The 15,201-nt window shown below is 40.4% G+C and overlaps 1 protein-coding gene across 9 annotated transcripts in view; it reads right to left on the bottom strand.

Annotated features, from left to right (window-relative positions):
* DMXL2 (Dmx like 2) overlaps positions 1-15,201 on the bottom strand; it is a 250,506-nt gene that overhangs the window by 156,217 nt on the left and 79,088 nt on the right. For all 9 annotated transcript variants that reach the window (XM_040342664.1, XM_040342667.1, XM_040342665.1 and 6 more), the window contains exons 10-14: positions 13,263-13,469; positions 11,977-12,239; positions 6,150-6,834; positions 4,994-5,115; positions 538-627 (exon numbers count right to left, since the gene is read on the bottom strand). In XM_040342664.1, coding sequence (XP_040198598.1) covers positions 538-627; positions 4,994-5,115; positions 6,150-6,834; positions 11,977-12,239; positions 13,263-13,469 — 1,367 coding nt within the window. The remainder of the gene's footprint in view (positions 1-537; positions 628-4,993; positions 5,116-6,149; positions 6,835-11,976; positions 12,240-13,262; positions 13,470-15,201) is intronic.

Raw genomic sequence — 15,201 nt, 5'->3', positions numbered from 1 at the left:
TTTCAAAAATACAAGGTGTTCTTTAATTGGACAAGGTGAAGATCATGTCGTCACCCACTCGGCCTTCTCCACCTCGCCCAATCAGAGAAAACACTATACTTGGTGGAGAAATATACAAGGTATTCTGTGAATTGCGGCAGTGGCAAGCTAGCAACCCCCTGTAGTTAATATGTAGTCGCACTCTTCAGTCACACAAGGGCTTCTGTCAACACAGAGTGGGACCAGCGTGAGCGACAAATACACCCAGGGAAGCCCCGGTGTCTAAGAGATATGCCCAACATCTTTAGATAAGGTTTTTAGGTCATCTCTTGTACCTATGGCCCAAAATTGGTTAAGAGGTTGATAGTACACTGATTGGTTGCTGAAGCGTTAAATGAACCATTCTTATTTCATTCATTTCAACAATCTGCTATTCAGAAAACTCTCAGACAAAAAACAGGACATAAAATTTATATTTTTAAAAGCACTAGGAGGTATTATTAGAAAACATACAGTATTTCCCTACTGCAGTGACTAAACCAGTACAGATTGACATACCTTGTTTGTTATAGCATCAAGCTCAATGATACAGCCAGGGCGAGCCGTAGACTGTTGGCTTACAATATTAAAGACTTCACCAATGAGTTTCTAAAGTGTAAAAAATAACAAGTATTATTTTCAGATCTGTACAAACAGACAAGTGCAAGACAAATCCATTACATTTTTTAAATCAATGTTTACCTTGGGTATTGTTTTATGGCTGCATCAGTGTGTGCACAATATGGGTCGTGTACATGTCATCGGTTTGCACCTGAAATGCTTTACCAATATACTGGTCATAGGCAATGCAAAAGCAGCCTCAAACGACTTGATTCAGCTTAGAGGGTCATAAACAGGTCAGAAGAACTCGTTTTGGTACTTTGAATGATCTCTGAAGCATCGAAAACTGATTTCAAATACAAGCTAAATGCATCTGAAAGCATGCCCACTAACACAAGATTTAGTCAACCTTATGTATGAACAAAACAATTACAGTTCTGGTAACCCACAGAGGAGAAAGGCAAACTGGGGTGCATGTGCATTGGCTTAACCCAGCGCAATTTCAAAATAAAAGACCAATATGTACATAAATATATTCAAAAATGAATTAGGAAAATGCCTAAACAAAGCTTTCCTTGGCATCCAAAGCAAACAAAACACTGCACACAGCCTGGGTCCTCTCAAAAATGTATAAAAAGTCAGACACAGCTCCATAAAAACAAGAAAGTTACACTAACTTGTTTTGGCTGGGAAGGCCTTAACCATAACTGATATGATGCACACTAATATACCCTTCACCGTGGATGGGAAAAATAAATATTTAACATACAGTAGTGAATGTTTAACCACTTCATTACTGGGCACTTAAACCCACTTTGTGCCCAGACCAATTTTCAGCGCCGACGCATATTGAATGACAATTGCGCGGTCATACAACACTGTACCCAAATTATATTTTTATAATTTTTTTTCCCACAAAGAGCTTCCTTTTGGTGGTATTTGATCATCTCTGCAATTTTTATTTTTTGCGCTATAAACATAAAAAGACAGAAAATTTTGAAAAAAAAACACAATATTTTTTACTTTTTGTTATAATAATATCCCATTTTTTTTTTTTTTTAAATAAAAATTTCCCTCGGTTTAGGCCGATATGTATTCTACATATTTTTGTTTAAAAAAAAAAAAATCGCAATAAGCATATTGATTGGTTTGCGCAAAAGTTATATATTTTTTTTTTACTGGTAATGGCGGTGATCTGCGACTTTTTTGTCAGACCTGCGATATTGCGGCGGACGTATCGGACACTTTTGACACAATTTTGGGACCATTCACATTTATACAGCGATCAGTGCTATAAAAATGCACCATTACTGTATGAATGTGACTCGCAGTGAAGGGGTGAACACTAGGGGGTGAGGAAGGGGTTAAATGTATTCTAACTGTGTGGGGGAGGGGACTGACTGGGGGAGGTGACCGATGCTGTGTCCCTATGTACAAGGGACATAGATCGGTCGCCTCTCTCCCTGACAGCACGTGGAGCTCTGTGTTCTGTGTTCTCTTTATTATACAACCAGGGATGGAGGTGGTTTACCAACCACCTCATTTAAAGTCCAAAATGTAACCCCCCCCCCCTTTTTCCATGTAGCAGAATATATTCTGGTCTAAATTTTTGAAGAAATTCAATATTTTTATTTTTTTTATTGAATATGTTTTGATATATATATGTTTTTCTTTTTTTTTTTTTTTTTTAATTGTCTGCCATTTTTTGTAAAGAGAAAATGGACTAGGGGCTAGTCATGGATTTTACGGGCATTATATGTTGGTAAGAATATAAGTCAGCACAAAAGGGAAATTTATAAAAAAATACTATTTATTACAAAAATGTATTTTAAACAAGTTAAAAAATATTCTCCAAAAGATGTGCACAAGATCATAAGGTAGCACAGTGTTGACAGGGATTATAGAGGCTAAGACGTAGAGGGTTTACACATGGTTATACTCAAAAGACATTCAAGTCAAAAAATAATAACAAAATACTATTTATTACAAAAATGCCTCCCGGGAGGCATAGGCATCATACCCACGCGTCTACAGTTTGCTTTCCAGTTTGGACTACTCTGGCATGCTATGGCCTTTTCCTAACTTGGAAGCATACACCATTATATTTCCTATGCTACCTCTAGATCAACCAGGGTTTCTTGGGAATATATCCTTATATCCCATATTAACCTCAGAAAGTTTCTGAGCTTTTCCACAATATGCGTTGTATTGGGTACACCAGGCCATCCATTTGAGCCCATCTATATGGTCACTCTTTGTTGGCTCCTTTGAATAGCCATTGTATCCATACAATAAGGTGACATCTGTCTAGTATTGGACTTATGCTGCCATTTCACCTCTTACCAAGCATTCTTATTTTCTGATACGCAGCACATTGATTTAAACAGGTCCTTTGAAGAAGCGCATATCTGTAAGCGCGAAACATGTCGGGCCACAACCAGTCCAGCGTCATCATTTAAAGATCTTCAGTGGATTAATCTGCAGGCTCTCTCCAGGAGTTACACTACATATTCATGGTTTAAAGCGGGTGTCCGCACCACAATTTTGCTCTTATTTTCTATTTTGTTATTATTTTTTGACTTGAATGTCTTTTGAGTATAACCATGTGTAAACCCTCTACGTCTTAGCCTCTATAATCCCTGTCAACGCTGTGCTACCTTATGATCTTGTGCACATCTTTTGGAGAATATTTTTTAACTTGTTTAAAATAAATTTTTGTAATAAATAGTATTTTTTTATAAATTTCCCTTTTGTGCTGACTTATATTCTTACCAACATATAATGCCCGTAAAGTCCATGACTAGCCCCTAGTCCATTTTCTCTTTACAAAATTTGTTTAGGACGTGGCATGCGTGTTATCATTATGCATCCACATGCGCACTACATGTGAGGATGTATTTCTCTTTTTGATTGTCTGCCATTTTTGTTTATAGTGCAAAAAAATAAACCCAGTGGTGATCAAATACCACCAAAAGAAGGCTCTATTTGTGTAAGAAAGGGACATCAATTTAATTTGGGTAAAGTGTTACACAACCGCACGATTGTCAGTTAACCACTTAAGCTCCGAGCCTGTTTTTCAGACTCTGTGTTTACACGGTAAAACAAGTTTTTTTGCTAGAAAATTACTTAGAACCCCCAAACATTATACATTTTTTTCTAACACCCTAAAGAATAAAATGGCAATAATTTGTGTCACACCGTATTTGCGCAGCGGCCTTTTTTTTTTTTTTAATTCACTTTTTTAATAAAAAAAATAAGACAACAGTAAAGTTAGCCCAATTTTTTTTAGATTGTGAAAGATAATGTTACACCAAGTAAATTAATACCCAACATGTCAAGATTCAAAATTGTGCCCGCTCGTGGAATGGCGTCAAACTTTTACCCTTAAAAATCTCCATAGGCGACGTTTAAAAAATTCTACAGGTTGCATGTTTTGAGTTACAGAGGAGGTCTAGGGCTAAAATTATTGCACTCGCTCCAACGATCACAGCGATACCTCAAACCACATGAGTGGTTTGAACACTGTTTTCATTCGTCAGGACGGGGCGCTTTAAAAAAAAAAAAAAAAAATGTTACTAGATTTTATTTATTTTTACACAGTTTAAATGTAAACTGCAATGTAAACTGCAACTGCAATGGAAAAAAAATAAAAAATAATGACAGAAAAAAAAGACCGCAGATCTCATATTTAGACTAAAATGCAATAAAACAAAAAAAATGATAATTTGAAGAAACAAAAATAAATTAGTCCTTTAAGACGTATGGGCGGAAGTGACGTTTTGACGTTGCTTCCGCCTTGCTGTGGTATGGAGATGGGTGGGGGCCATCTTGCCCTCACTCGTATCCATGCCCAGCACGTGAAAGGACCCGATCGCCTCCGGTAAGCGGTGAAGGGCGCGAGAGAGCGGTGGGAGGGGGAACTCTCCCGCCGCCGATAACGGCAATCTTGCAGCAAATCCGCTGCATTATCGTTTATAGGGCCTCTGCCCGAAGAGATGGATACCTTGGTCGTGCCAGTAGCTGCTGCCGTTACCGAGATATCCTCTTCAAACTAAGGGCGTATATAGTCGTGCGGCGGTCCTTAAGTGGTTAAATGAACGCAGCGCCGTTTAACAAAAAATGGCCTGGTATGGGTAAATGTTACAGAGGTCAAGTGGTTAAAGAACAGGCAACCTTGAATGAAAATATTGCTATCAAACAGTAAGGTTAAACTTTTCTCAGCAGAACAGGCATCCTTTATCCTAGGACACTAGAAATAAAAACTGAGGAATGCTGGGAAGTGGAGGGAGAAAGCCAGGTTGTTCACTGTTTTTTGTTTTTGTCCTAATCCTCCTGTAGGCAAGCAGTATAACCAAAATTTTCCTGAATATCTGTGTCCCTCAATGAATAAGATTATAAAATGATTAACACTTACAGAGGACTCGGGATCTGAAAGCTCATCCAGTAGCTTTCTGGCATCGACAACTGCTTGATATAATCTCAGATTGGTCCCATCAGAGGCAACAAAGCAGGCACTGGCAGAGTTGCAGTATGTGCCTAAAAAACAAAACGACAAGAAACAATGCAAACGCCTGAGTGATAGAAATGGACTATGGGAAGTATTATATGTGTGCATTAGTTATAAAACCAAACCAAACCAAAAAAAAAAAACGACAATGCCTACCACCAACAGTCAAACAACTCTCAACATGCTGTGAATTCAACGATCTGGCTGTATACAGACTGTTCATGTGTTGGATATTAATAATGTTGAAAGGGTATGATTTCTATGCTACATTTGAAAACAGTCTAAATGTAGCCTATTAAAGTGTTGGATAATAATTATATGAATACAGTACTAACAAAACTAATAATGTTAATAGAGTTCTGTTAAATGTGTAAGCAATGCCACATTTTAAAAGTTTTAAAGAGAAATATGGGAATTGGGTTTTTTGTAGAATCATACTTGCCTAACTGGATGCAGCATCTGTCCCCCGGCACCTCTAACACGGAGAACAAAGCGATCAAATACCACCGATCGCTCAGTTCTCAGAGCTCCCAGAGCAGAAAGCTGGTGACAGTCAGCAGCTTTCCGCTCTGCTCCCCTCCTCGCCCACTGGAGCGATGGGTTGTGGAAGTGGCCGGGTCAGGCTTTCAGCGGCCGTCTGCTGAAAACAAGTCACAGGAGTGCAGAGATTTAAATTTTAACTTTAATGTTGGGATCCAGCCAGATGCCTAACCAGCCTCTCAGCACAGTGCTGAGAGACTGAGCCAGCTGCTCCCGCCCCCCTCCACAGAACGGCATTATAGAGAGCTCTGGAGGGGAGAGCAGAAAGCCAGTGACTTGATAGTCACCAGCCCTCTGCTCCCTGAAGACTGAGAACCGAGCGCTCATTGGCCTTTAAATGCTCGGTTCTCGATCTTAGAAACGGCAGGGGACAGATGCAGCATCGGACCAATGCTGCATTCACCTAGGTGAGTATGATTGATTTTTTTTTTGGGGGGGGGGGGTTGTTTCCCATACTCCTCTTTTAAATGGCCACTTAAAATAACAAAATAAAATAAAAGTGATGCAAGTTTTAGACACTTACCGAGACAATAACTTGGAATAAGCGTTGGAAGCCAGGCTACATTGCAGAAGGCAGAAGTGCGAAGAGAGTTTATACGTGCTAGTTCAGAGACTCCTCCACTGTATGATAAGGGTCCAATTGGATCAACACGCCATAATATTAGCTCACTATAAATTGCATTTGGGTCATGGAATGTCTGAGTTGCAGCATTTCTAAAAGGCTGCCTAGGGAAACCTTTGACATTCTTAATGGGATCTATTACTTTACTACTTCTATCCACATCCCAGGGATTGAATTCAGAGTCTGGTGTCACCAACACATTGTGATGTGAAGAGGTTAAAAGCAAGGGCAGCACAGAATGACAAGCCAAGTCATTGAGATGGAATCTGTGGCCACAATATCGAAACTTGTGTGACACAGTGAGTACTGAAGAAAAAGCCGATTTATCAGCAAAGGTAACTGCCCACTGATTCAACGAGCCATCAATATGCTTGGAGACCATCATAACAGTTGAAGCCGTCACACTGACATTTGGAAGCGTTTTGGATGTATTTAAACTTAGGTCACTTGCTGTCATTTTCTGCTGCAGTATAGTGGAAGCAGTTTCCCTAGCAGAGGTAGTGCAAGCATACATCATTATGTTTTTGCTAAGAGAGCTGGCATCCCCCGATGGAAAAGCAACAGGAATCCGTGAAGAAAAAGAAACCTGAAAAAAAAAAAAAAAACCCTTGTTAAAATACATACAGGTATATAAAAAGCTTATGGTCTTTAATGACATTTGACCGAAAAATAATATGGTAAAGACTATGATAGAGAAAATAACTAAGCAATGTTATCATACACCGATTTTCAAGGATGATGTGAATTACCCAATATGAACTAATGGGCTCTTCTGTCATAAATGCTTCCCCTTGCCTGATAGTGGTATGCACACTGAGCGGCGCATGCCAGAAATCTTTGCATCTATATGAAGCTTGCAGCAGCAGAAGACATCCAGTAGCCCTGCTTTAGCAGGAATATTACAAAAAGGCAAAAAGGCCTGGAATCTTCCTATTGGGAATTTACTGTGATGAAAGTTACATTTGCCCAAATGTCCACAACAGCTAACGGACATCTCCCCACTTTGGAAAGTCCCTTAACGCTGAAGGAGGCTTTAGTAGATTTGGAAGTCCAGGGTTTTCAGGCAGGCTGGGAGCTTGGCTTTGAGAGTTGTGGCTTGGGAGTAATGGAAAACTCTTCTTGGCCTCTGAGGAGAAGTCAGCCTTCCCAGACTGGGCTCTAGGCTTCTTTTGCTGGGATAGATGGGTACTCTTGACCCATCAACATTTATGATGAGGGTGTTCAGGGCAGCTCCAAAGAGACATTGTCCCTCAAAGGGCATAAAAAGCTTAAAAAGGAAAATGAGATAGGAGACCTCCAACTCGTCAACACTATAATTAAGGGATCAACTGCTATAGGCAAATATTTTCTGATGGCTTTAGCCCAATAAGCTAGTGTTCAGCAGACTAAGGTCATAGCCAAGAGAGTTGCAGGGGAGGATCTCTGAGCATGTTTTAGAAAAGGCTCCCAATTGCTTGTCCTTAATAACAGATGGAACTGCCAAAGGGGTAGCAAAGACCTACTCAAATGGATACAAGTCCATATGGCCATTTGGGAAGGAAAAACAGCTTGTCAGGGTTCTTCCAGTCCCCATCACCAAATGCTTGGTGATCTTAGGAACCCTAGAGGAGCCTTAACTGGGGACAGCACTGAAAGATGCTATATGGCTAAAGGGTGGTGTGCACTGCATAAGACCCAAAGCAGTCTGAAGCCTTCAATTCCTCAGATAAAGGATCATCGAACCAGGGATTTGAGACTTTGGACGAAGCCTCAAACTGAAGGCTCAAAGGCCACTGAAATTGGCATGAACAGATCAGATAAGGATTCGGCAGGAGAAGGTGTGAAAGCATGCTTTGTCCTCAGCAGTCAGAGCCCACAATAAAATGTGACATTTGATTGCATGACTGCAGTGAAATCTTCCCAGAGTAGAGCCAATGAGGAGGCCACATCCAACAAAGCCGGTAAACATTCTAAAGACGGCAAGGACTCTAGCAGAGGTCAGACAGCACACAGCAGGCAGCACTGTAACTGAAAGACAAAAGTTAAGACTTCATGGACACCACCCACCATCCTTGGACAGACCATCACCACAAGCACCAAAGTCAAAAGTCTTGGAGTCATCCTTGACTCAGAGATGTCGATGGATGCACAAATAGGATCAATAGTCAGCGGATCTCACCAGCTTCTCCGCCTGCTGCGTAGACTCATCCCCTTCATCCCAGAGAGGAGAAAGCAGTAGTAGTTGGAACAATCATCAATTCCCGACTGGACTACGCAAACTCCCTCTACATGGGACTACCTAAATACCAGATGTTGTGCCTACAAGTCGCCCAGAACAAGGCAGCTAGACTGGTAATGGGGAAAAAAAACTGGGAATCCATACCCCATCCCTGAGGACCCTTCATTGGCTAACCGTAAGGATCGGATCACTTTCAAGACCCTCTGCCTCACCCACAAATGCAAAGAAGAAAACACTCCTCAATATTTATGCGAGAAAATAAAACACTACTCACCCAATCGTATTCTCCGATCAACTAACCAAAACCTCCTCCACATCCCCAAGTCCCACTACAAATCGAAGGGAGAATGAAGATTTGCAGTCCAAGGACCACGGCTAATGAACGCTCTACCCACAAACATCCGCATGGAAGAAAACCATCGGGCCTTAAGGAAAAAACGTAGGACCCACCTCTTCCGAAGGATCAGGATGACACTGACCGAAAATTGAGGCAATTTAGTTCGCATTTGTAGCGCTATACAAGTTACTCACTCACTTATTAATGGAGCATGAATTGGAGACAACTGGGACAGTGGGACTGATCCCCAAATGTCCCAGATCCGACATGTTGTACTGCAGGATGGGGACAACATAACGCTGCTTCCAACACAAGGCCTTAAATACTCACAAATCTGGCTGATGAGTACCAGGGAAAGGTCAGGTGGCTGAGGAAGAGATCCAAGTGTCACTTGCAGACAGTAATAGCATCAGGAAGGTTCTTCCTCAACACTGCCTGGCAGGAAAGAGTGTGGACTGCACTGCAACACTCCAAGCACATCAGATTAGTGCTCAATCCCTCAGCATTAACTCCTTTCCATGATCAAACCGGTGGAAGTGGGAATTTCAAAAACAGTGCCCAATGGTCCCAATCATGAGGGAGACCAAGGTGTTTGGCTCACACAGCCTACTCAAGAAGTGAATCTTCAAAGACTGGGTCACACCTCAGGTTGTGCCGTGGTTCTGGACCTTGAGGGCACTCCACGGCTAACTTACACAATACAATCAAGTCTGGAGAGCCCAACTGTATAAGACTTCATGGGTGGGTTCAATGCAAGAGAAACAAAATCTTGTATTGCTCAAAATCTCTTTCCCTTGAAAAGCAATGTACTAGGTATTCAGAAATTCCAGTGTTAAATAAAATGCTGAAAACTAGTGCTAAATAACAACATACCTTACAGCCCAATACAGAATTTTCCCCAGTGATACCACACTAGCCAAAATTTGAACTTTAACACTTGACTCTACTATGTAGGCTTTGTCAATTTTTTTTTTTAAATGGCTGGCACCAAAAGAGTTACAAAATGTATTTTTAAATAGCAAGTCCATGTTGATTTGTTATTCTTCCAAGCTGTGCACAGCAGCATGTAAATGCCAGGAGGCCCTTAAGCAAATCTGTTTCCTTCTCTCTGTGTATAAAACACCCCCGACCCCATTACTCTGCAGTAAGAAAACACAAGCATTAGAACAGCCTCAAAAGTACAAGTGAGGGAAGCTGCATCGCTGATGGCTGCACACAGTAAAGAAAGCAGAAAGGGAACGGTCAAGTACTTACATCCAATACCAATATACAGTATGCCTTTGTAAACACAACAGGGCAAATGTAGTCCAAAAAAAGATTTCAGCAACATTTTTGCAGCAGGGAGAACGCCAACAGTGCCAAGTTCACCACATGCATCACAATCTAATTGATCTGGTAGATCTCCCTAAATCTCCCAACAGCTATGAAGTGCAAAAGCCTGCCTGACTGCAAAACAGATTGATTGGTTAAATTAGGGAGGTGCTCATGATTGTAAAATATAGTCAGACTACAGTAACCATTAGACCATGGGTCTTCAAACTACGGCCCTCCAGTTGTTCAGGAACTACAATTCCCATCATGCCTAGTCATGTCTGTGAATGTCAGTGTGTTACAATGCCTCATGGGATGTGTAGTTCTACAACAGCTGGAGGGCCATAGTTTGAGGATCCCTGCATTAGACCTACTGTGGGCTCCAAGTAGGTAAGGTAAAAAGTACACAACTTAGGAAAAGCACAGGAACAGAAGCATCCATGTCTCATCACAATTTATAAATGTGAATGCGTTGGTGCATAAATGCATTGCGGTGGTGAGTGCAGCGGGTTGCAATGTAAACTACCACATTGAAACTGTGCTGCAGTCAAAAGAACTAAATAAAATGTCACTTGAGATTTTAATAAAATTCTCTAAAAAGACAAAAACAAAGAAACCACTGCAGGCCAGTAACCACTTGCTCAGGTGAGAACTGCTGGTGTGAACAGGCCCTAAAATCAAAAAATGTGTACGCAGTATTCGTACGAAAAAACAAGCTGGTTGTATTGAAGTCAAGACACTTCTATGGCCATGCTATCTAGGAAAAAGAGCCAATCAGTTGGGTTGACTTTATTACTAGTTTAGGATGTCTGCAAAGCACCAAGTCATTCATAAGGCTCATGCACATTGGGGGTTTATTTACTAAAGCTGGAGAGTGCAAAATCAGGCTCACTTCTGCATAGAAACCAATCAGCTTCTAACTTCAGCTTGTTCAATTAAGCTTTGGCAATAAAACCTGGAAGCTGATTTGTTTCTATGCAGAAGTGAGCCTGGTTTTGCACTTTCCAGTATTCGTAAATAAACACCTTGGTGTAAAAAATGCTGCTTTTTACAGGGGTTTGGCGTTTTTTTTTGCCTCTAAAATGCCCTTCAACACTGCAAAACTCATTCTACAGCTAGTTACTGACATGTTCATAATGTCCAGTGTGCATGGGTCCTAAAGTGGACCAGTGTTTATTACCGTCTTGTACCCGTTAAAGACTTTCCTTCGTCTCGCTGTCAAATTCAGGACAAAAGCAGTCACATGCAAGCTATTGTAATCACATAGGCTGTAAATCACCCATTTGTTGTGCCGGGACTGTGGAGCTTGCCCTCACAACAAATTGTTGGAAATTTATCTTATCAGTCAAGTAATAAACTTAACTTATCAGCACGTTGTGGTCACTATCAGACAAGAAGAACCCATCTGATATCTTCCTAAAGACTATCAGGGCTGCAAGCAAAGCCTGGAACACACTATTCGTTCTTTTCCATTCAACCCAGCGAGTTGAAAAAACAAAATAAAAAAGGTAGGCTCCGGTCAGAGCCGCTGTACTCACTATGCAAAGTAAGTACAGCGATCTCCCCCCCCCCCCCCCCCCGAGCTGTTGTGTCCTGACAGGGGGGCGGCCCCCGTCACAAGACAACTCTGATCAGGAGTTGGTTGGCAGCTGGTTTTCCAGCATACTTGTCTGACAGAAGCCAAATGGCTGGTTTCTGTCGGACAGACCAAAATACACATGGGACATTTGCCGTTTGTTTTTTAACCGGGAAATGTTTTCTGACTTTGCATAAAACTGTAATCAGTCTAAATATAGCAAAAAGGTAAAAATAACAACGTAAAACCATAAAACTTTAAATTTGAATACTGCTGAAATAAATACCTGAACTTGTCTAAAGATTCCTGGATTGTACTCATCCAAGTAATTCACATGCCACAACAGAAAAGTACCATCTACAGGGTGAATAGTGAAAAGCATATCTGCGCTCTTGTTCCATTCGGTGAGAAGGGATTCAATTTTCCGGTCTAATAATACGGTTGGTAGAGGCAGGGTAGCACCCGGTGATGAAGCTTTAGTACTCAAATCTTTCTCCGCTTCCTCATGTTCAGGAGAACCGGTCAAAGATCCTCCGCCCTCCGGCTCACCTACAACGAAGCATAAAATCAAATTATGATTTACAGACCCATAGCACACACACACACAGAAAAATAGAATCTTTTTTATTTAAAATGTATGACCAATGAGTAAATGAGAACTCGGAGTGTAATTAAAATGCAGGATAGTGCTCTAAAATTAGCAGCTGGTAAAAATCATAAAACATACCCAAATGACTCTAATCTTTTACATATGTTCATTGCTGAAAAAGGAATTGCTATACAAATAAGCAGCTCACCAGTATCCATTTTCACAAACTATGGCATACATACGTGCTTAACCTTTGTTACTATATGATAACTGTGCAGAAGCGGAGAAGAAAAAGATATTCCTGATCATTAAAGCTGAGCTTCATTTCTACTTTAGCACGGTTTTTCTAATTCAAACCAAACATCCCTATGTTTGTACATAAATCTGACAGCTAAAAAAAAACAGATCTTCAAAAAATAAAAAATAAATATGAATCTTTCAAATATTGTATTGAAGTGTACAAACATACACTTAAAAGACACAGTAGGGCTTATTTTTGGGGTAGGTCTTGCCATGTAATGTGCTGTCTCTTCTCTCCCTGCCAGACAGGAATCCCTGGTGTGAACCAAGTTAAAATGCTTGTAAAATCCTATAATTCACTCTATTACAGTAATATATAATGTACAATGTGTGTTTCTGTAATATAACTGTGCCAAATACCTTCGTTACAGCGGCGTTCTAAGCTTCTGTGACCCGCCGGAGCTCTCTTCCCCGCATTTATATTATAGAAACACACACATTGTACATTATCTACTACTGTAATAGAGTGGATTATAGGATTTTACAAGCATTTTAAACTAGGGCTCATTTCGGGGTAGGGCTTATATTGCAGTCCTCCTGGAAAATAACGCTAGGTCTTATTTTCGGGGTAGATCTTATTTTTGGTGAAACACGGTAGGAGGATTCTGAATTATTGTGCTGCTTTCTTATCCAAAACAATGCAGCATTTTTTTTTAGTTTCTATGCGCCAATAAAAAACTAACCATTGTCCAGCTTCATTTGCAAACCATCTTCATCTTCCTCATCATCTCCACTGTCCGACTGCTGCTCCACAATAGTTTTCAAATGCTGTATAAATATTTCAATGGATGACGTAAAATGCAATTCCTTGTTATCAAGCCAGTGAACTACAAAGCTTCCAAAACCTTCGTCCAGGTTAAACGCTACGCCGGCCAAAACAGATGGAATATCTGTAAAAATTATTGAATAAAAAAAAAAATAGATGATTTCAACCTTTCATTTGTAAAACAAATCTTCCAGTTTAAACATGTCATCTGAATAAAATTGTTATTAATTAAGTTAAATTCTGTACAGGTCTGTCTGCACCACCCACAAAAAAAAAAAATGTCCATCTCAAAAATAATAAAATAAATTACAGATGTATGTGGGTAAGAGAGGGCAATCACATTTTAGAGTTCATAAATATTTTATTCTGGTGTCAGAATCTCTGTGCTGTACGCTGCAGAGCCTCCCAGTGCCAGATGAGGCGTGTATAGAATGGTGGTTAATTTATGTTGGGGGTTCATTTTAAGGGTTAGGTTAGTGTTAGGGGGTTAAAGTCATTCTAAATGCTAGTCATTTTTAAACTTAATGCATTCACAGCATTTAAGGCATTATAAACCTTCCTACCTGCACCTTGTGTTTTTCACTTGCATAAGCCACGCATTGATGTAGTTTCACGGTGTCATTTGTTGGCTTGTATTCACAGCCTATGGTAGAGTAAGTCATCACTTTCTGGTGTCAGAAATTGTGTGTTCAAACATGAGGCATGCGGCATGGCACTGCACAGGTTAATGCATGACCTCTGTAGTCTAAGAACTGACATTTCCTGCAAAGAAACTACATATTCAACAATTCCCTGTCTGTCTAGCATTGCTGCAGCAATTCGATCTGACACACAGACAGAGCAATGAAGTATTTTCATAAAATTAGAACACCTACATTTTCGATGCAACACAGAGAAAATGGTGAGGCATGGATTGGAAGCTGTGAGACCCAGAACAAGCAGCTGCTTATTCTTTAGCAAATAAAGAGGAGGTAGGTGAATGAACACATGGACATAGGGGAACTGATCAGCCATGACACTACAAACTGCAACAACACGCAAGCCCATCATTACAATGCAAGGCAAACAAACTACACTAATGCCTAGATAAAAGAACGAAAATATTTGAAATTGTACTATGCCTTTAAGGTAAAAAAAACATCCTGTTCATGTGCAAGCCCCCTTCCCCAAAACACAAATGACTTATTCCACCCTTCAATGCTGCTGGCTCCAGGTTTCACTGCGCTGCTACCCCTGAACACTGTAATGCCGCGTACAGACGGTCGTTTTATGCGATGTAAAAAAACGACGTTTTCTGTGAAGTAAAAAACAACGTTTTTGAAACTTCAATTTTCAAAAACGATGTTGCCTACACACCATCGTTTTTTCACAGTGCTCTAGCAAAGCGAGGTTACGTTCACCACGTTTTTCCATTGAAGCTCGCTTCATAACTAGCTTCTGGGCATGCGCGGGTGTAAAAACGTAGTTTGAAACGTCGTTTTTTGCTACACAGTAAAAAACGACGTTTTGAAAAACGACACATAAAATTGAAGCATGCTTCAATTTTTTTTGGTCGTTTTTCAGAAGACATAAAACAACGTTTTCTCCAACACACGGTCAATTAAATTGACGTTTTTAAAAACGTCGTTTTTTTACATCGCATAAAACGACCGTCTGTACGCGGCATAAGGCTCCGATCACATCTAGACGTTGCTATTTTACAGGTATTTTTCTGGAATTTTTTTGGGGTGTTTTTGTACAGGCATTTTAAAGTTCAAAAGGTCACCAATGTAAAAGCAGTAAAACGCCTGTAATCTGCAAAAAAAGCTCATGTACTTTGAGCGACTGGCATTTTGCTTTAGGCAACAGAACGCTCA

This window comes from Rana temporaria, chromosome 3, assembly GCF_905171775.1.
Source record: "Rana temporaria chromosome 3, aRanTem1.1, whole genome shotgun sequence".
Classification (NCBI taxonomy): Eukaryota; Metazoa; Chordata; class Amphibia; order Anura; family Ranidae; genus Rana; species Rana temporaria.
Note: the sequence above shows the minus strand (reverse complement) of the source record. Positions and strands in the feature narration are given on the sequence as shown.